The sequence below is a fragment of the Lutjanus erythropterus genome, chromosome 20, assembly GCF_056507025.1.
Source record: "Lutjanus erythropterus isolate fLutEry1 chromosome 20, fLutEry1.hap2, whole genome shotgun sequence".
Classification (NCBI taxonomy): Eukaryota; Metazoa; Chordata; class Actinopteri; order Lutjaniformes; family Lutjanidae; genus Lutjanus; species Lutjanus erythropterus.
Window position 1 is genome coordinate 4,750,166 of NC_139336.1, and position 23,177 is coordinate 4,773,342.

General features: G+C 39.0%; 1 protein-coding gene across 1 annotated transcript; it reads right to left on the reverse strand.

Annotated features, from left to right (window-relative positions):
• Nucleotides 1–11,804: 11,804 nt before the first annotated feature.
• LOC146308063 (protein FAM240B-like) lies at nucleotides 11,805–21,037 on the reverse strand. Its single transcript, XM_084746670.1, has 3 exons — nucleotides 20,879–21,037; nucleotides 20,663–20,787; nucleotides 11,805–12,193 (listed from the first exon to the last, which is right to left on the reverse strand). Exons 2-3 carry the CDS (start codon nucleotides 20,782–20,784, stop codon nucleotides 12,070–12,072), a joined length of 246 nt encoding a protein of 81 aa, XP_084602796.1. The 5' UTR covers nucleotides 20,785–20,787; nucleotides 20,879–21,037; the 3' UTR covers nucleotides 11,805–12,069.
• Nucleotides 21,038–23,177: the final 2,140 nt, after the last annotated feature.

The following is a 23,177-nucleotide window of genomic DNA, read 5'->3' on the forward strand; positions in this document are numbered from 1 at the left end:
ATTAAAGTCTGATACATTGGATGTATGAGTGAATCATTACACCCGTAGTACTAATAGTAACCCCAAACATGGTGTTATCCTTCACTTGTCCAAGTAGTTTTTGTACGTCAGTATGAGACGCTGAGGGACTGTTGAAGTTTATTTGGACTCAATCCCATTTCCCATGTTGAAAATTAAACTATAGAGTTAAAACCAGATATGTGAAGTAGCCAAGTATAAATACTTAATTTCTACTTCTTTCTACTCACTTTTCAGGTGTTTAGTATTTGTTTTAGAGGCAACTCTTTACTTTTGCTACCTACATTTTACCACAAACATCTGTATTTTTACAAAACGAAAAAGCATAAAAATTGTGACAAGATGAGAACAACCTAACAAGAAGAAAATTATGTAAACAATGAAAATGACGTAACGAAAAACATAACAAGAAAAAAGACATTAAGAGGAGGACGTAACAAGATGGATATTACTTAAAAGATGTAACAAGGAGGAGAACAATATATAAGACCAAAATGATGTAACAAAACAAACAAAAAAAAAAGGTAACAAAAAAGACAAGAGGCAAAAAAAGGCAAAAAAGATAAAAAGATATAACAGGACCTAATAATAAAAAAATTACTTAAAAGATATCCAAAAATAAAAGATGCAACAATACATAACAAGATGAAAATGATGTAACAAGACAATAAAAAACGTAATAAGAAAAAAAGATAAAAGACGTAACAGGTCGTAAGAAGACGAAAATGATTTAAAAGACCTAAGAAGAAGAAAAAGTTGTAACAATACATAACAGAATGAAAATGATGAAACAAGACAAAAATGACATAACAAGACAAAAAAGATAAAAGACATAACCGGACCTAACAAGACGAAAATGACTTAAAAGACCCATGAAGAAGAAAAAGACATAACAATGCATAACAATGATGTAACAAGACAAAAAAGATAAGACATAACATGAAGTCACTGTAACAAGATGAAAATGATGTAACAAAAAAGAAAAAGACGAACGAGACAAAAATAATGCAATAACACAAAAAGGATAAAAGTCGTAACAAGACAAAAATGCAGGAAACAAGACGATACAGAAAGAGAGGGAGACTCGACCACAGAGAAAATGTGAGCTTCAGTTAACTTTACATCACAGGATGACTTTTTACTTTTATATTCTGAATACATTTCAGAGCCTGTACTTTTTCACTATTACTGCAGTAAAGAAGTTGAGTCAGTACTTTTATTAGTATCTGTATCTCTACTTGGATACAGAATGTGTGTACTTTTGCTGTGTTTCTGTCTGTTTTTCTGTTTTGTTGTGGGTTTTTTTGTCTGTTGTTGTCGTCTTTATCCTTGCGGTATTTCCTGTCTTTTATTGTCTTTGTGTTTGTTGTTGTCTTTCTCTGTCATCATCCGAGTTGTGTTTTCTGTTTTATGTCTGTCTTTGTTGCTGCTGCCACGACTGTTGTCGTTGCATTGATGTCACACAGAGTAAAGATCCCAGAAACCGTCTGGCTGTCACTGCTTTGTAGCTCACTTGTGAACTGCGTGGAGTTTCTGAGTACCAACAGCGTGCTGCAGGGGAAATTTGGGGGATTTAGGGTCACTGCTGAGCACTTTAACCAAATGAGCTTTACTGTGCGAGAGCTTTAGTGTGTGAACAGGCTCCATAATGAGCTTCTGGGAGCCTCAGTCCTGAAAATCACAGAGCAAACAGAGCTGTCGTGGAGGGGAGTCTGCCTGTTAAACTCCGCACTGATACAGATTACAGCAGATAATGGGGAAGAAGCAGCCGCTTACGTCTCAGCAGTCATCTGAATCTGAATACAGACGGCTCAGCTGGACGGACGGCTCACCGCTGCCCCCTGTTGACCAGCACTCACATTAATGCTACTGATATACCCTGGGAATAGATTCAGATTGTTGTCTGATTGTTGAGTAGATTAGATTGTTGTCTTTCTTCCTCACATAACTTTCAAGATATAGATCAGAAACTTGACCCGGGACCTGGATGGGTTCTGATCCACGCTTCATATGATCAGCAGTGTCCCAGTTGGTCACATTCTCTTCCCTGAGTGGATCTGACAAGAACCGGCCGTGATCACACAGGTGTCAGGTGTGTATATTGTAACTCGCAACAGTCGGCAACAGCAAGCAAACTGCAGCAAACTACATCTGTGGCCACAAGGTGGTGCCAAATCACCTGCACCAGCAAGTGCCCTTGTTTAAAGGGTGGAGGGTCAGAGAGCAGGGGTCAGACACATCTTGGAGAGCATATTAGCAATGCTAACATTAGTTGCTGTGGCAGCAAACAAGCAATTGTTGTTATAGTTAAAAAGGGCAAACAGTCGGAAGGATCAAGCGGGGGTTTCCTGAGTTCAGTTTCAAATGCTCCAACAACCCAGTCAGTACGGTACCCTCAGTGGACAAATGTGGCTTTCTTAGTCTGAAAAAAAAAATGGCTTTGCAGGAGCCATCTCCCGAGTGGGGTGGGATGAAAACTGTTTACCTTACTAGACGGGGTTTAGCTCAGGTTTAGGCCAGTCAAGTTCTTCAACACCAAACTGGGAAAATCATTTCTTTATAGTACTGGCTTTGTGCACAGGAGCGTTGTCATTTTGAAACAGGAAAGGGTCAAACACAAGTGACAGTTGGGCACTGTCTAATAATACTGCCTAAAATATTACTGTATTCTATTTCAATGACAACAATCCCTAATGCTAGAATTAAAGGACCAGTGTGTAAGATTTAGTGGCATCTGGTGGTGAGCTTGCAGGTTGCTAGCATGTCGTTTCACCCTCCCCTTCTAGATGTGAAGAGAAACTACACTGGCAAAGGCCCTATCTAGAGCCAGTCTTTGCCAATAAAAAGGTATTTTTTTTATAATTTTCCTTACAGTATAAAGTAGTGAATAAGGTGTCTTTGTTTTTTCAGGTCCAGAAAATTAACCCTTTCATCACTGTAATCCACTGTAAATGTCAAAGTACTCTTAAAACTCTGAAACTGAAACTAGGGCTGTATTGATATTGAGATTGTTATTGTTATATCATGATATGGCATAAGTGTTGTCTTTTCCTGGCTTTAAGGTCTACACTACAGTACAGTAAATTTTAACCACTTATATCATTAAATCCACATTACTGATGATTATTTATCAAAAATGCTATTATGTTAATATTTTATGAACAAAAACATTGGGTATCTGCAGGTCCTTAAAAAGTCTAAAATCCAATTGTCTGAATTTCAGGCCTTAAGATGTCTAAAAATTGAACTATTATGAAGTTAACGGTACATTCATAGAGGTGCATGTAAATTCAGTTTCACTTTTAAATGCGTTTCTGAGAAAAACACTGTACGCAACACACAAACTTTGCATGTACGTATGAACCTGAAATGATTCACAATAATCTTAAAAAGTGTTAAAACTTACAGAAGTCCATGCCACAATAGTGTCACTTTATTAACATTTATGATGGATGATTTTGTCCATATCGTCTTTGCACTAAAATCAGGTTAATATTTCCATAGATTCATGTGATTTAAACAACATTTTATTAAAGCCCCATTGATGATTTCATTCACAATATACATGTATAATTCAGAGGTAACACACTCAGAGATGATTGAACCAAATGATCAGCTGCATGAACTGAAAACTCAGAGTTCAGCGAGTCAGAGTTCAGGGTTCAGTCAGAGTTTGTTCAACTTTTTTTCTGGAACAGGCCCCAAGGCCTCACTGCCAGCGGGACGAAAACATCATCGCCACCGTCACCGCTGTCATCACCACTTTTTGTAACCGCGGAACATTCCTCTCAGTTTTCCTGCTCTGTATTTTCAGCAGCAGCCGTTGTGACTCAGGATGTTCTCTGCATCAGCGGCGAGGTCAGCGTTTATATTTAGCAAGTCACGTCCAGTCCCATCGAGTCACCAAGTCATTTGAAAACCTGCAGGTTTCCCACAGAGAATGACATAGCAGCATGAAGGACACAGAGCCCTTCATCTGACCTGTTCACTGATGATTCTGTATGGAAAACTACAGGTTCTGTTTTATCAGTACGTAGAATGATATGAAAAAAAATCAACAACACAACCTCTGAGCTTTCTGCTGTACAGTACTAGGTAATTTAACATGTCATTTCCACCAGATGTTGGGATTATCCCCCATTCAGACACACGAGCATTAGTGAGGTCCAACACTGATGCTGGGTAATAAGGTTTGGCTCACAGTCGGTGTTCCAGTTCATCCAAAAGGTGTTGTGTGGGGTTGAAGTCAGCTGGGATCCGTGCAAGCCAGTCGCATATTTCAACACCAAACTGGGGAAGCTGTTTCTTTACGGAGATGCATGGCTGTGTGCAAGGGGGCATGGCCATGTTGAAACAGGGAGGGGTCAAACACAAGCACAAAGTAATATTATTGCATGCTGTTTCAATGAAAAGAATCCGTATTCTGGAACTGAAGGCCCAGTGTGCATGATTTAGTGGCATATAATGATAAACTTGCAGATTGCCAACATGCTGCCTCACTCTCCCCTTCCGCAACTCAGCTTGCTTTGCATTAGGACCTCTTTTGCCAGGGGCAAGTTAAAGAACAGACATTAAAAAAAATAATAATAATTAAAATTTTCTTGTGGTGCTACCAGGCGGGAATACTGCACAAAAGCCAGAATGTTTTACCTTGTGCAGTTAAACACAGGGGTTTAGGACTGGTATAACGTGGCACAATAAATAAATTCATCTGTCCATTTTCACTGAATTGCCTGTTTACACTGTCAACCTTTTCTAGTTTGCTGTCCTTACTTATCTTTGCCAGGCATCAGCTCTGACCGGTGTGAGTGAACTAAGGTTGGACGATATGTTAAAATTTTCCTACCAGCCACTGTCAGCCCATCAACCAGTGATTGGAGATATATTCATCTCCTACCAACCTCCTCCCATCTTTCCGAGTCTCAGCTGGGACATGCACGCAAGCAGCAAGTTCACTGCATTATGTACGCTACATACATTCACTACATCACATAAACAAAATAAATTCATAAAGAGTCAAAGAAATTGAGTATTCTCACAGAGGAATACAACCATATCTTCTGAATTCAAGTTTTTTCATTTTACCAAATTAAGACAAGATTAATTTTCTCCTTAAATTTCTTGTAAAACACACTTCCTTCAAACTCAACAGAAAAACATGTAAAAAACACCAAACTCAGCACATCACGGTGCAGTGGCTGTCACTCTGCAGACCATGACCTTAGCAAAACAAAATGGCAAATACCACCCCAGAAAATCACCCCAATAAAACAACCAGCAGTGGATTCAGCCCATCGTTGATCGGTGATGTATTCGTCCAATCGCCCAACCCCAACTTGAACCACTTTATTTTTTATTGTGAATTAGAAACAGTAGGGCCATCCAGCATCCCACTGGGTATCAGATTTAGCCCATGGGCTGCAAGTTGAGTATGCCTGGTGCAGGAGAACCCACGGTGGCCACCAAACTTGCAAAGAACATGAAAAGTTCCACCTAACACCAGTATTTGGTTTGTCAGTTTTGAGCTACTGCAGAAACATGGCGGTGCAACATGGGAGTGAGCCACCATTTTCAGGGTGATTATGCTGTGATGAAAACATACTTATGAACATTACATTTCATGTCTGCCATATTCTGCCACTAGATCCCCCTAAATCTCACACACTGGCCCTTGAAGGATTCCTCTCGCTGAAACTAAGGAGCTTAACACAAAGCATGAAAACAGGCTCAGACCAAGAGTACACAAAAGCATAATACACAAGTGATTCTTGTGGAGCGAGTACGCCACAGAAACCCTGGCTTGGGTGCCAAGTAGGTCTGTTGGTCATGTGCGTAACTTTTCACAGAAGGTAAGATTACTCTCGAGAATAAAGCTGAGAGTAAGGTTGAACTTTGAGTATTAATGCCAGACTAAGAAAAGAAATCAGAGGAGAAAGTTTTTTTTTTTCATTTTGAGAATAAAGTAGAAATGTTGAAAATAAAGTTAAATGTTAAAGAATAAAATTGAAATGGTAAATCCTCATTTTTTCCCTTATGCCTGGCCGTAATACTCCTGATGTTGAGGAACACCAGCTCTGTGAGATTAAAGTTGAAATACCCACATTTTTCCTTTCTCTTCTGTGCTCTTGTGGTGATAATGATAAGAATGAAACTGAAAGGGGAAAAAAACAACACTAAACAATGTGGAAAGGGCCATCCACACACATTTGGCCATGTAATAATTAACAGAAGAGGAGGAACCTTCCTGTTGTGCCTCCTGGTTGTTTTACTGGGTGTTGCTGCTTCCTGGTGGTCACCAGAGGAACTGCAGCATCTTTTTGCAGGCTACACATCATCAATGTGTCCTCATTCCATAATAATTACAGCACACACTGCTGTATGTGCTGATGTTGGCTGTGGTTTGTTTTGGCAGTTGTGAGAACTAAATGTACGAACAGGTAATAATGATGCAACACATGTACCAGCAGACTTTAGTCTAAATGACGGGAACTTTATGGCCACTTTGGAAACACCGCAAATAAAAAGTAAAATGCTTCACCTGGGATATATTTGTTGATATATCCTGACATTTTTTCATTTTATTCAAACAATAACAAGCTCCATTATTTATTATTTATGTTAAATTGTGCACAGTGGGACCACAGTCTGTTTGTTGTGATTTTACTCTGCATGCTGTAATTTTATCATGTTGTTTTTTTTTTTTTTTGTGATAACACCCCCTTCATTCATTATACATTCAATTTAGTTTGTCAAAGGTATTTTTTTGGCACTTTGAGCTGTGCAAGCCGAATATCATTTAGTTCCTTTACTTCAGAGAGAGAAGATAGACATTTATCCAAAACCCTGCAACTCACCCAAAGCAATGTAAATGGATAAATAGCTCTACAGGTAAGAGGGAATATATGTCCCTTTAAATATGGGGCTTATCTCTTGTACAAAAAGACATTTTTCTGCAGCATACGCCAACCAAGAAACAGAACACCTTCCATGTACCAGCACCGCATTATGGTGAGATTAACTGTAACCATTTGTTTATTCATTTAAAGATGTTAAATCCATCCAGGTTTGTGTTTTTAAAGCTGCCCACCTCTAATCACAGTTCCAGCTAATACAGCTGAAGGGTTTCACATGAGTGAATAATGGCCTGTTAAGAACACAGCACTCTCATTGGTCCCCAAATTTGAGATTAAATGAAACCTTGGCTAACAATAATAATAATAATAATTACTAATGTACAAGTAGTCTCACAAATGTATGAGTTCATAATCTAAAAATATCCTGTTTATTTTCTTGCAAATGTGAGTTTTTTTCCTCATAAAAAGAGTTGTCATATTACCCCCATCCCTTGGCTCTGACTTTATTTTATTTTATTTTATTTTTCACTTGCAGTAACTCTAATACACCCTCACAAATAGAGCCCCTTTTTCATGTACTTCAGTTTTTTTTTTCATTAAATAGCCAATAATTCCTGTTGTGTTTGGATAAACCTGATTAAATGTAATTTTTCTAGCACTATGCAATGGCAGAAAGTAACAGGACATTTACTGCAGTACTGTACTTAAGTACAGCATTTCTCTTGTGTAATTGTGTACTTCAGAGAGAAATATTGTACTTTTCAATTCACTAAATTTATTTAGGACCTATAGTTTTCAAAATAAGATTTTTTCAAACAAAACGTGATGACTTTAGAAAATATGATTAGTTCATTATGCAATAATCATTAGAATACAACTTACATATTAATACATCAGTAATAATTATCCAATAATACTTTAAGTCCATTTTGTTGCTTTCACTTTACTTAAGTGAAAATTTCCCTGTGTGACTTTTACTTGTAGTACAGATTGGAGTGTTTTTATATAGTGGTATTTGTACTTTTACACTGTAAAACAAAATGCTCAAATTAATCATCTGAGGTAAGTCATGAAAACTTAAGTTTTGTTTAGAGGTTCTGTAGATCAGTCACTCTATTCACTCTCGTCTATGTTGAACCGTTGCAGACGCCGTACTTTGAGGAAGTAGTCATACGTGTGTGCACTGTGTGTTTATATGTCTGCCGTGTGGAGTGACATCATGTTTCATCCTCGATATGGTGGTTATGGTGGTTAATGAAGTGTCATCCAGCAGGTTCTGCTGACTTTAAAATGTTGAATGCCAGGACAGTTTTCTTATTAATTCTCAATTAATAAAGTGAAATGGTCCTGAAAATGGTCCCAAACAACACAAATATTTTAAAATAAAACCTTTTCTTCACTATATGGAGTTTACAGAAAATGAAACCATGTAAACTGTAAACTCAAAGTGTACATGTAACATTAACAAATATTTAAGCTTGGATAACCTCAGACTTTTGAGTTTATGAACTCCAGAAAATTGTGGCAATCAATTGCCTAAATTTTTTTGAGTACTGCTAACTTTTACAGTCACAGTTTTTACAGTGTAGTTAAGTAAATGCTTTAATATTTCTGCCACCACTGGCTCTTTGGGAATACAAAAAGTGTGTGAAGTAAAATTCTTTGTGTTTTTTTTTAAACATGGTCTGGTTTTTGTCGAGCAGTTTGAGAGTGAACATGAGACATTTGAAAAACTTAACAATTCAAATAAATGAATGAATCCAGCAGCCGCCTACAGTCCTGACAGCGTCTCTTTGAGTTGCTGTGACTGATGTGAAATAAACCCACTGAAGGCTGTCTTATTGGTAAATCAGCATCAGCTTCAGAGCTGAAAATGTGTGTGTGTGTGTGTGTGTGTGTGTGTGTGTGTGTGTGTGTGTGTGTGTGTGTGTGTGTGTGTGTGTGTGTGTTTGTGTGTTTGTGTGTGTGGTGTGAAGCGTGGCTGGCTGGCAGGACGTGTTTCCAGTTTTGGACGGTTGCCGAGCAGATTTTTTGGTGTGTGGGCAGTTCTCATCAGGAACAGACCGTCACAACCCTGCAGCACACACTGTTCCTCCGAACACACACACACACACACACACGCACACATTACACACACACACACACACAAACATCCTGCTGGGTTCAAGCTTCCTCCAAACACACTCTGCCAAAACACAGACTCAGTACACACACAGTGGAACTAAAGAGCAGGTAGGAGATCTGTTTTCAACAGACTGTGTAAGTGAACCGTGTTAACAGTTCATACAAAAAAAAAAAAAAAAGTGAGAGGGACACCTTGACTGTGTGTCAAACTTCAGTTAGAGGCCTTGGACGACTAAAACATGACGACTACAGCTCTTAAATACAGAGACTGATCAATAGAAGTTCACTGAGGACTGCAAGTGGACAAACAAAAACACAAGTGAAACAAATGTCTGTTGAAAAGAAGAGGAAAAAGACATTTTCACAAATTATCCCACAATTTCTAGTCTTTTCTTTCCATCCAAAAAACTTAATTTAAAAAGCTGCGTATGTGGACTTAGATGCATAAACTTTTTTTTCTTATTGTTTACATGGAATCTTTATTTTTCTAATTATTATACCAGAGAATTAGTACATTTCTTAGATTAAAGTGGCTATAATCTATATTTTCATAATAACAGTGTTTCAAATGAAAATGTAAAAGCAACGAAATAACAAAACATTCGCTAAGCCCCGCCCTCCATACTGTCACTGCATCTGTCAGGCTTCCCATTCTTCAACATGGAGAGCAGCGTTCTGCAACCTGAGGCTCCAGAGCCACATGTGGCTCTTCAGCTCCTCTCCAGTGGCTCTCTGTGACTTTGGCAAAAAATTATACAGAAATGAATAACATATTTTTAAAATATTTTTCATGTTTGATTGTTGTAGGTCTATGAAAAAGCTGAGACAGCTCAAAATTTAAAGCCAACATACGACATACATAGTACATCTTTGTTGAGATAATTTACTTTTCTTCTGTAGATAAATATAAATATTTGAATTTTAAAAACCCAAATGTTGTATTTAAAAAATTATAGTGTAAACCATTTAATTTTAAGGCAACAAAATAGTAACAAATCAGGTTCACAGTTAACTGTGACCAAATTTTAACTTTTACTATAAACTAAAAAAAAAGGAAGAATAGTAAATTATCTCAGCTAAAGGTCAGCAGAAAGTTTGTAAAAGTTTGAGTTGGGCACAAAACTCAAAAATCGATTGCAGCATGTTGTACACCAAATTTTTAAAAAGTGTTAATATTTCATCAACTAAAATATCAAAGACTGTGTCTATGGCTCGGTGTCTTTTCCTCTAAACTGTGATGGTGGCTCGTCTTCTAAAGTCTCCATAAGCTATGGCTGCCAAAAAAAAAGTCTTCAGGGAAAAGAGAGAATTTAATAGTTGCTGCTTCAGATAGATTTTTTCCCCTTTTTTTTGGTCAGAAATGTCTCTTTTGACCGTAAAGGTTCCAGATGGCTGATGTAGACAAATGCAAAGCTCGACAGGCCTGTTGCGCCCTGGTTACAGTTGCGAAGCTGTAATTGCACACTTACTGTTCACAGGAGGGGCTTAGCAGGGTCAATTATCAGCTGAATCTGCAGCTCACCTTGACTTTTATGATGAGTTTCAGCTCGTTGTTTAACTGTCCGGCCACAGTGTTCCTGTTTTGCTCTAATAGCGTCATTTTCAGTCATAGCAGGCACCTGTTTTCAGACAAAAACCTGTTAAAACCCACTGTGTGCTACCTGCAACTGACTGAAGTGCAAACGGACACTGTTAGCTGGCCTACACCAGCCTGATTTTTCCTGTAGGGGTTGATGGAGACCAAAAACAAGAGCAAAAAGAAAGTGAATGCTGGACTTTCATTCATTCATCGGGTCAGAAACTCAAACTGTGGACAGAGTCAGCAGCAAAATGTATTTTAGCCCCCTAAAAAAGTCCCAGCTAAGTATATATAAGCTATATTTATATATATAATTTATTTTCACCACTTTACCTTGCTGTCAGACAGCCTTTTCTTTCTAATTTAACATCACTCTCTCCAAACCAACAAGGCTCCACTGGCAAAATCAGTCATTTTACCATGCAGACCACAGGAGCTGCTGGTCTGCTGCTGCCTTGATTGGTCAGTTGGTTTGTGCAATTGTGTGACTTTGTGTTTTAAAGGGGTCGTTCTGATGCATTACAGCAACACAATAATGCAAACAAACTAACTGACTGAGGCAGCAGTTGAGCAGCAACTCCTGTGTTCTGCAAGATAAAAATGACTGATTTTGCCAATGGAGTCTGGTTGGTTTGGAGAAGGTGATGTTTAGCTTATGTGGCAGCAATTTCCTGTCAGAAAAAGCAGTCTGACAGGAAGATGTAGTAGTTAAAATATTCTAAATATAGCATAAAACCAAATATTCCAAACTATCCCTTTAAGAGATGAAGGATAAAATGCACAGTCCTCATTGATAAATAATCAGTTATAATACAGAAGATGTCAGTGAAGAATATGTCAGGAAAGCAGCTCTGAACCAAAATGGAAATGTGGCCGCTGAGAACCAGAATGTCTCTAAACCCATCAGGGACACACTACAGTCCCATTTCCCAGTACTGACCCACATCATCTCTCCAGAAAAGCAGCAATTTGATCCCATTTCCTCCCTGGATCGACACATCTCAGCCACCGCTGTGTGTTACAGCGTCAGATGATGTGGGGGTGTGTGTTGCACAGTGCTTGACTTGTCACCGCCGCATCTTCAAAAATGTCTGCTTCAGAAAGTCTTTAAGTCGGGTGACAGCTCAGTTTTGACATTTGACAACTGCTTCAAATATGCTTTTTTATATTTCAATCTGTTCAATTCAACTTTGCAAGCATGAAAGTCACATGACATTTTTTTCAGATGTAGATGGATTTTATTTACTCATGACCACTGACTACATGTCATGGAATAACATCATATAAGAGAGTGATGCTGTGAAGAACCATGAGGTGTTTTTGTTGTGCTGCATACTGAAAAATCAAAGTCATGACAAAACAATGGCACCAGGCAGGAATGAAATGAAACGCAGAAGGTAAAAACCTGCTTTACATATTTTTCGTTTTCTAACAACATCTTAACACATGTTCGACTTTGGACTTTGTAACCCTCTCCAGCTTGATCTGCCACTTTCAGGGAGATTCGAGCTTCCTGAGGCTCTGCTGAGCTTTCTGAGCTCGTCTGATTCGCTCCTCGAAGAAGCTCTGCTGGTGCTGATTCCTCTGATCCAACCTGACCAACCACTGCTCCCTCAGCCTGGAGACAGAGACAGACAGAGACAGACGCAGATGGGGGAGAATTAGCGGGTGTTCAGACTGAAATAACCCTACTTGAAGAAAAGAAGAACCTGTCAGCATCAGTGTGTGTGTTCCTTCAGGTATCACTGTGATGATGACATACAATCCAGGAACTCTAATAGATGACTATATGGATGAATTTGAAAGTTTATAATACTATGAGATGAGCTTTACTACTTCTCAGTCACCAGGAAAACTGTTGACTTACTCTACACAAGGGTGGACTCAAGCTGTCTAAGGGCCAGGGACAAAAAAAAAAAAATAATGGCACCAGCTGTATATGGTGGGTGTGATGCATTTTATCACATTTTGTCCACTGGAAGGGCACCTTGGAGGGCTCTTTTTACTTTTGTTAATTGTTCCTGTTTTCCTTCTTTCTCACTTACTGACTCTCACTGACTCTTAATTGTTTCCCAATTTAATTATGTCATCCCTTAACCCTCCATTTGCCTCTGTTTTTCTTCTTTACATCACATTGTAGATGCTCAAGTGCACACATGCATACACAAGTAGAATTAGAATTATGGTTCTATTGTATTATATCTGTTGTCATAGTGTTTCTCACTTAATGTCTGCACCTGGATCTGTATAAATGCATCCTGCAATGAAATGAAATAAAAAAAAAGTGATAAAACTCATAAAAAAAGCAGAGAAGTTAGAGGATATGTTTAATATGAGCTCAGATACACACAGAGAAAGCTTATCAACAGCTACTCAGGATTGCAGTATGTTTAGGAAGAGCGCCAAGCTTGAGAGGAGTTCCTTTTCTTTGTGCTCTGTGCCATTCAGCGCCTGTATTTGTGCACGTTCTGAGTATACATCAGTGTTCATGTATTTGATTAGTCAGCACGGAGGGCTGCTGCATGATATCACATGCCCCAGTTCTGAGCCTAATCTCAAACCAGATCTCTGTGTTTTCGACAGCCAAAGAGCCGTCTCTTAGTCGGTAAAAATGGTTCCAGAGCAACACCAGCTCTTTGCTGGTCTAGATTTAAGAGCTACATGCATCAGGGCTGAGGGTGGGATTTCTATAACCAACAAGACCATTTAAAAGTTGGTGGTGGCTCAGTGAGGTATGACAGAAACTTCAAACATTTTGTTATTGTCCCTCAGTGTCTTTTGCAGGCACACAAGCTACCCTTTAGCAGCCACATCAGATGCTGCCAGAAAGCCTCTCTTAAGACGTGGTTAACGTTGTGAAGGTGTCATAGTTTGGGCAGGTTTAAGCACAACAGCTACTGAGGATAATACCATGTTTTGGGTTACAATAAGTACAGTATATTGATAATAATGATATGATAATAATAACTACAAAACAGAAAGAAAACCCAGACAGCAGACCAGTGTCCAAGGACTGTAGATTCTGGGATGGGGTATAGGGGTGGAGGAGGCCAAACAGGTCCCTGGGGGGTAAGACCATGGAGGGACTTGCAGGCGAGGTGGAGGTTATTGTAGTGGATGCAAGATTTGACTGGAAGCCAGTGAAGTTGTACACAGATTTTAATTCGGGGCTCTATGGGGGCTTTTGGGACCAGCCTCAAGTAGTGATTTTTGGCATCTCTGCATATGCTTCACTTTTCAGCACTGCAGGTTGCTGCTTAGTTTGCACCCCCGCTGTGCTTCAGTGGTCTGATTGAAATAAATTAAGGGATTTTCACACAGTGCTAATGTTGGTATCAACAGCTTAAAGGCTCTGTCATACCAACTTTTGAAATCAGTCCATTTCAGTGGAATCACCAGGGTTATTATTAGCTTCTTACTTAATGTACCATTGGCAACCAAGCTTTCTAAATGACTTTCATAATAACTATTCAGCTAGTTTGCTTGATAGAGCTATTGTGCCTGAATAGCACAGTATGTTCAGGACTGCTGTGTTATTTAGTAGCTCATCAGTGATAGCAGTTCATCACCCAGTCATGCCATGAATCATTGAGTTTCTGGCATCACCTGTTCCACAATAACATGGATGAATTTTCTGGTCTGACCTGTTGGCCTATTACTATGATATTTCTTCTGAAAGAAGAAATAGCATGATTAGCATGAGAATGGGGACATGCTGATCTGAAGCCAGTATAATATTCAACATCTCAGCTTAGGATGTTAACCATAGACTTTATAATAAATTGTGGACACAGTCTCTGTGATGTTGCCTGTTTCTGAAGACACATGGTTTAGCACAATGTGGTGGCTCCGGCCATCGCCATCTTGGGAGTGCTTGAGTCCGCCTAACTTCAGCCTTGTCCAAAAATGGACAAAGAGTGGCACTGTTGGGAATCCCAACTCTTGGTTTGTTTTCATCACTAACTCTCCTGTCATTTCAGATCACGCCTCCCTCTCAGTCCATGCATTTGCTCATTGCTTGCACCTGGCTTTCCCCGCCCATCTCCACACCTGTGGCTGATTCTCCCATTAGTCCTTCAGTATATATATCAGTCTATTTTCCCCTCCTCTCTGCCAGCATTTTTTCCTTTTTTCTGCCCGATCACCTGTTTTTGGACCCTGCCTGTCTGTTTTCGGACTCTGGATTCCCTGCCTACCCCTTGTTGGATTTGTTTGCTGATTTGTCTGATTTCCTGGTTTTGACTCTGCCTTAACTGATTTAGGAAAGTGAACTTTGCCTGCAACTCTATTGCCTTTGTTGTGCATTTGGGTTCAAACCTGTACTGGTTATTCTCACAGTCACATAGTTGGAGATGAGGCGGGCCAAATGAGATGGCTAACTAGTGGCTAGCCACCTGTGATGGCGCCCACCTCTCATTCAAAGTGAACATTCCCTTAATTATACATAACTTCAATACTTGTACAATCAATATATAGGTTCTGTCTCTAGAGGCCTGTTAACATGGAAACAATAACTAAAGACATAGTTTGATCGTAAAGTAGTGTGGGATCATGGGAATTGTTTTCTTTATTGTTAAACAACCACCGTTGATGATGAAACTCTGCCTGATATGACTCAGGCTACCAGTTGGCTACCAGTTAAGTACAGGACAGAATTTAAGATGATTTTATTTGATTTTAAAGCTCTGCACAGTACATGTCTTAGCTCCTCTGCCCCCTTACCAACTTAAGTGTCATTATTTTGCTGTGCAGCACTTTGATTGTTTTTAAATGTGCTTTATAAATGAACTTGACTTGACTTTTGCTGATAGCAAAATCACAAAAAGTACAGCTGAGCCTGATCTGAATGTTATTAGGTTGCATAAAACAGTTTCAGTTAGATGTGAAATGGCTACAACAAGCAATGTTGCTCTAAAAAACAGGGCAGGAGCTTCTTAACAGTGAAATATTGCTGTTTAACCTCACACAGAACCATACCAAAATAAAATAAATTATTCCTTTATTAGTCCCACAATGGGGATATTTGCTAAATGTCTTACGGTTGGTATTTATTGTAGAAATGGGTTTTTAAAAGTGAGCTGAAAGACAACTACAGTCATTGATATCTTGTTTTGTGTAGGCTGTATTCAGGGAGTGGGAGGCAGAGATGAGTGGAGGTTTTGTCACAGCATCAGTCGCCAGTATTTACCCTGACACCATAACTCCTGGGCTTAAATTAATCGTGCAGACATCCAGTGAAACTTGATCTGCAGTCACTGCTGTCAGGGCTAATTGTGTTATGGAAAATAAGGAACGGAGTGCGTGGGCTTGTGTGTGTGTGTGACTGCGTTCGCCCTGACAGGATTAATACTGTTGTGTCTGTGTTAGCGAGGGGTTCGTCTGTCAGCACGCTCCGTCATGTGTTGGTTAATCTGCAGCGTTCTGCTCGTCTGTCCTCAAATATTCACACTGATCTCCAGGATTCAGACGTATAGTCGAGCTGCCTCTAATCAACATTCTCAGGCTACTATGTGCTGACAGACAGACGAGCTGTAAACATAACTGAGGCATTTTCCCCACTAATGAAGTTATGAAGCAGAGACAAAGACAGTAATAAAGTTTATTTTTAATGCTCTTTTCTCTTCCTCCATGACCCTGTTGGACTGTGCAGTTCATCCAAAGTTTGTCTAAACTTTCTTCAAACTCCCAGAACTTTGTTTTGAATTTTAATAGCGATCCCAAAGTCTCTCAAGTAACCAAGTGTGTCAGGCTGAGTTTTGGGGAAATGTTTCGGAAATGATGCACAAGACACACACAACGGTGCAGCCTTAAAAAGATGGAGGTCTGGGTTTGAATATTTCACTCAGTGTAAGCTTCAATGAAGAGCTGGAACAGCATGATAGAGAATATATATGATAGTGTCAGATACAGTGGAGAAACATGACTCTAGTGAACTGTAATCCCCTGGAAATGAAAAAGTTTTAAATATCACCAGTAACAGATCATTTGATCTCTCTCCTATTGTTTGACACATGGATAAAGTTGCCATATTGGATTATTTAATTTGAAAAACCAAAATCATGGAGGCCTGGAGTCAGGTGAATGGGTGGAAATACTGGGGGACGGACTAGTGTCTGACTTTGACAGCATCACGCAGTTGTTGCAGATTTGTTGGCTGCACTTCTACGATGTGAATCTTCTGTTCCACCACATCCCAAAGGTGCTCTGTTGGACTGAGATCTGGTGACTGTTGAGGCAACAGACCAGTTTGAGATGATTTGAGCTTTGTGTCATGTTGTGTTTTCCTGCTGGAAGTAGCCATCAGAAGATGGGTACACTGCGGTCATAAAGGGATGGACATGGTCAGCAACAATACTCAGGTAGACTGTGGTGTTTAAATGATGATCAGTCAGTATTAAGGGATCCAAAATATCCCCCACATCATTACACCACCACCAGCAGCCTGAACTGTTGATACAAGGCAGGATGGATCCATGCTTTCATGTTGTTTACACCAGATTCTGACCCGACCATCTGAATGTTGGGGCAGAAATTGACTCTCTTCAGACCAGGCAACGTTTTTCAATCTTCTATTGTCCTATTTTGGTGAACCTGTGTGAATTGTAGCCTCAGTTTCCTGTTCTTATTAACAGGAGTGACACCAGGTGTGGTCTTCTGCTGCTGTAGTCCATCTGCTTCAAGGTTCAACATGTTGTGTGTTCAGAGATGGTCTTCTGCATACTTTGGTTGTAACGACTGGTTATTTGAGTTACTGTTGCCTTTCTATGATCTCAAACCAGTCTGATCGTTCTCCTCTGACCTCTGGCATCAACAAGGTATTTTCACCCAGAGAACTGACGCTCACTGGATACTTTCTCTTTTTCGGACCATTCTCTGTAAACCCTAGAGATGGTCCAGCCTGTCTGACACCAACAACCACGCCACGTTCAAAGTCACTTAAATCACCTTTCTTCCCCATTCTGGTGCTCAGTTCGAACTTCAGCAGGTCGCCTTGACCATGTCTATATGCCTGAATGCATTGAGTTGCTGCCATGTGATTGGTTGATTAGATATTTGTGTTAATAAGCAGTTGAACAGGTGTACCTAATAAGTGGCCATGAGTGTATATTTATATATTAGATTTGTTTATGCATTTATGCTCCCCATCAGTTGCATCTCCAGCTAGTTAGTCTAGTGGCTGGTGACCATGGATTTATAATTATGTCCTGGACACGGCGTCGCCACTCAGCCTTCTTTTGAATTTTGCCTACTTTTGGGCCACTTGTGGTACTGCAGTGAAAAGTTCCTCTTTGTCCCAAAAAGCATATTATTCATAAAGAGACATCTTTTAGAAATGTGGAAGGACACCTCCAACTGCAAACAAGGTTATTCTGAATTTCTGTTGCAAGTTTTTGTAAAACTTTCCTCTAGCCGAGAAAAATTATTTAAGATCTGTGACCTCATCACTATGTAAAATCTCAGGGCTAAGTGAAACACTGCTGTGAATATTCAGTGAACCCAGAAGCTAGAAAACTTTTTTTGGTGTATGCGCCAGGCGAGCAGTTGACTGAATAGGAGCCATCTTTGGGTCTGTGATCAAGTGTATACTACACTGCCTGGCCAAAAAAGTCACATCCTGGATTTAACACAGCAAATAGTTAATATCCTTCCATTGGATAATTACTGCAGTGATTTATATGTTTCAGCTGGTAACAAGTTATTGAACTCTAACTGATGCAGTGAGCAGCTTCTCATTTCTTAAACATGTCAGAAGACATATCCTGTGGTCGAGGAAAAGATGTTACTCTGTTTCAGAAAAGTCAAATTATTGACCTGCATCAAGCAAAGAAACCAACTAAGAAGGATGATGAAACTACTAAAACTGTGTTAATAAGTGTCCAACACATTATTAAAACCTGGAAGGATAGTGGAGAACCATCATCTTCAAGGAAGAAATTTGGTCAGAAAAAAGTCTTGAATGATTGTGATCAGAGATCACTTCAGTGTTTGGTGAAATCAAATCATAAAAAATTAACAGTAGAACTCACAGTTATGTTTAATAGTGAAAGTAAGAGCATTTCCACACACAATGTGAAGAGAAGTCAAGTGATTGGGACTAAACAGCTGTGGAGCCTTAAGAAAACCACTTATCAGTGAGGCTGATCAGAAAAAAAGGCTTCAGTTTGTTAGGAAGCATAAATATTGGACTGTGGATCAATGGAAAAAGGTCATGTTGTCTGATGAGTCCAGATTTACCCTGTTCCAGAGTGATGGGGGCATCAGGGTAAGAAGAGAGGCAGATGAAGTGATGCTCCCATCATGCCTAGTGTCTACTGTACAAGCCTGTGGGGGCAGTGTTATGATCTGGGGCTGCTTCAGTTGCTCAGGTCGAGGTTCAGCAACGTTATGAGGTCAGCTCACCTCCTGAATATACTGAATGAACAAATTTTTACTAGGGGTGGGACTCGATTAAAAAAATGAATCTAATTAATTACAGGCTTTGTGATTAATTAATCTCAATTAATCACATTTTAATGGCATAACAATATTTGCCACAAGAAGCAACATTGTTCAATTTAAATGGATTTTGGTATATGACTGAATCAAATGATAGACACATGCATACATTTAAACAACAAAATATTGTTTATTTTGCATCAGTCTGACAATGCCTGGTGTAAATTAGGGGTCACTGTGATCGGCGGACCAGGAATTTGTGCACTGACAAACGTTCTGTGTTGTCTGGAGTGCAAACTGTGATTAAATGTGTAAAATTCTTTCTTCTTTTTTTGTAATTAATTAATCGTCATTAACGCATTAAAGTCCCACCCCTAGTTTTTACATCAATGGATTTTTTCTTCCCTGATGACACGGACAGATTCCAGGATGACAATGTCAGGATTCATGGGACTCAAATAGTGACAGAGTGATTCAGGGAGCATGAGACATCATTTTCACACATGGATTGTCCACAACAGAGTCCAGATCTTAACCCCACTGAGAATCTTTGGGATGTGCTGGATAAGACTTTACACAGTGGTCTGACTCTCCATCATCAATACAAGATCTTGGTGAAAAATTTATGCAACTCTGGACAGAAAAAAATGTTGTGACATTGCATAAGCTTATCAAAACGATGCCATGGCGAAAGTGTGCTGTAATCAAAGCTAAAGGTGGTCCAATGAAATATGAGAGTGTGTGACTTTTTGTTTTGTTTTTTGGCCAGGCAGTGTACACTTTTATGATTAAGCTGATATTATCTCAGTGGACAGACTCTGTAGAGACTACTTGCACTGACCACTTACACTGAAAGGAGTAAAGATTACATAGGGGAGAATGGGGTAAATCATGTCAGTGGGGAAAATGAGCCACTCCCTCTATCTAGCTAACAATAAACAAAACTAATCACTTGGCCACCAATTATTATTTCTTAATTTAAGGCTGTATATGCTACAAAACATGATCAAAAACTTAGAATCATTGAGTATCTCAGACATTGTGTGAAACAGCTTCATCAAAATGGAGGCTGATGGGGTAAAACTTACCAGTGAAGTTGGTGGCAAATAGGATCAATGGCTTAGTTTACCCTCACAAGTTTAAATAGGATACTTATATCGACACTGAAGAGGTTTAAAAGCAAAAACAAGTCAAGGAAACGTTCTCAGAATTTAAAAAAAGATGTTCATACTTAAAGACCAGTTTCATGGAAACTGTCTTAAAATGCAGAGAACTTGTATTTGAGCCAGCACGCAAGGACGGCATTACTGTCCCTGAAAACTGGACCGAGCATCCATCTTCATTTTAGCCCTATCTTTGGGCAAGTTGTACCGTGCAACTTTTTTTTTTTTTTAGTTTTGGTCATAACAACCTGTTTTAATTTGCATGTTTTCAACATCTGGCATTTTCAGTCAGCTTTTTTGATATCTCATAGCTCTTCAATACACCCATCAACATCACGCTCTCTTTTTCTGTAAAAATTAGGTTTTCATCCTGAATTTAGCTGTGACTGTAACCAACGGTACTTAAATTTGACCCCAGCTACAATCTTATACAAACATTACATGTTTGAGGTGGAGTGTGTCCTCCTTTGAGTATCTTTGGTTCTGACCGTGTCAGAGAGCTGCTCCTCATGCGGTCCTCCTCCTGGTTCATCTGCTCGCTGTGCTTAACAATCCTCTGCTCCCAGAAGGACTTGAGCTTCTGTTTGTCATGGATCCGAGCTGCGTTCATTACCTGACAACAGCAGACAAACACGGGTGGAAACTCAAGTCTCTGTTTTCCATCCTTCAGAAAAGAACTGTCCCATAAACACTGATGAACTTACTGCTGTCTCTTATTTCTGCTTTGCTTTTTTTCTTGTTCTCTGTCTCCTCTTCTTCTTCTTTCAATCTTCTCCTTCACTTATCAGTAATTCCTCATTTTCTCTCTCTTCTCCCTCTCTTACCATCTTTATTTTTACATCTCTTTATGTCTCTTGTCTCGTCCTGTCCTCTTCTCTCTCCTTTCCTTTCCCCTTTACCTCCTCTTTTACTGTAACTCCTCCCCTGTTCTCCACCTTTCTATGTTATCATCTCCCTAATTATTCTCCCCTCTGCCCTTCTTTATTACGTTTTTTCTTTTGTGGTCTCTTTTTATCACTTATTTCCTTCTCTTGTGAGCCACATTGTCCTCCTTTTTTTCTCATTTCATGTTATATTTTCTCCTTCTTTTCTTTTCTGTCCTGATGTCCTCTGTTTACTTGCATGTGCATTCACGGCTCATTTTGATCACCATTACAATTGTACTTGTGACAATAAAGTCATTAGGAAATTAAATCATTCAGTAGACACAAAGGTAATATTAGGTAAAGTAATAAGAAACAAAGTGCAGAACATCAAGACAAAAAAAGAAAAAGAAGAAAAGAGGACAATTAACAGAACAGATCAAATTAACAATAACAAAACAATGAGTTGACAAGGATCCACCTCACTCCTAAATCTACCCACCTCACTAATCTTCCTTTACTCCTCCCAAGTCCTTCCACCTCCCTTTACACTCAGAGATCCTTCACTCTCAAACTTCCTCGGTTCTTCTGTAGTGTGTGTTGGATTTACAGCTGCAAGACATAACATGAGGGGTTTCCAGGTTTTGCTGAATTGTTGGAGTTTGTCTTTAAGGGCTTATCTTATCCTTTCCAAATGGATTGTGTTAGTTAAATCCTCTAGCCATGTCTTAGAGATAGGAACAGTTGCGCTCTTCCATAAAATGACAATTAATTTCTTTGCCGTTATGAGGCAATAAGTGCTGCATTTAGTTTTCTAAACCTACCTCTACCTTTGGTCGCAAAGCAAAACTATGAAGAAAGGTTGCCACAGAAGACTGGCATGTGTCACCTCTGGGTATATATTATGTAGTTTCTCCTGTAATGGAGCCTGTGTAAATCGGATGAGACAATGTTTTGCATTATTACAACAGATGTTCTCAAGGCTCTTTTCCCATGAGTCACCAGGAATTGGTTCGCCAATTTCTTCCTACAACTTGCACTTATAATTGTCAGAGGAAGGGGAGCTTATTGATAAGAGATTATTATAGATGTGATATTATATTTTTATTCAATTTGTAGATTAGTTTTACTGCTCAGCTCTGATGGAAGTTTGCCAAAGTCTGAAAACAGAAGCCTGATGCTGTCACAGTGAAGTCAGTATAACTAAAACCCTGTGTTACAAACAGGAGGTTTGGATTTGACCAATGTGAGTTATTAGCAGGTAAGTGGCATCATGGGAGATGTAGGATCCACTGTTTTTGGAGCTTGATGCATGCAAAGGACTAAAAGTCAGGATATTTCAGCCTCTGCTGCACATATTTTGACAACCTGTCTCTCAAATATATATGGAGAGATTTACTAACTGGAGGACTGGATTTCTCAACAGTTTCTGTGATAAAAATTATGTTGGTGGACATAACATCACGCTGTTTCACACTGTTGTTTTGAGTGGTTTTATCCTTTAAAGCAGAGGTTTGCAACCTGCAGCTCCATAGCTGCATGCATCTCTTTAGCTCCTCTTCAGTGGCTCCCTGTGACTCTGGCAAAAATTACATAGAAATGAATAATGCATTTTTTTTTTAACATTTGAATTTTACTTTATCATTGTAATAGGTCTATGAAAAAGTTGCCAAATTTTAAGGCAACGTTCTGCAATAGCTTTTTGAATTTTGAGCCAAACTAATTTAGATCAAGTTAAATCTTTGAGTTTTAGAAACCCAAAAAACTGTAAACTCTAAGTGTAAATTCATTCAAGTAAAAGTGAATAATTATTACAATTTCAATATTTTTAATTAAAACCATTTAATTTTCAGACATTACAATGATGACAAATCAAGTTCACAGCTCACTGTGACCAAATTCTGAAAAACATTTTTTTCTAAAACTCAAAGATTCAAGTTCTGTCTAAGAAAGAATAGTAAGTAAAGATCATAGGTTGGCAAAGTTTATTTTAAAATACAGGAGTTTTAGTTGGGCTCAAATTTCAAATCCACTGCAGTACATTGCCTTAAAATTTAGAGTTGCCTCGGCTAATTTCATTTACAGTGTCAGCTGTAAAAGTATGTATCCTATGCACCAATTAAAAAAAATCCACAAATGG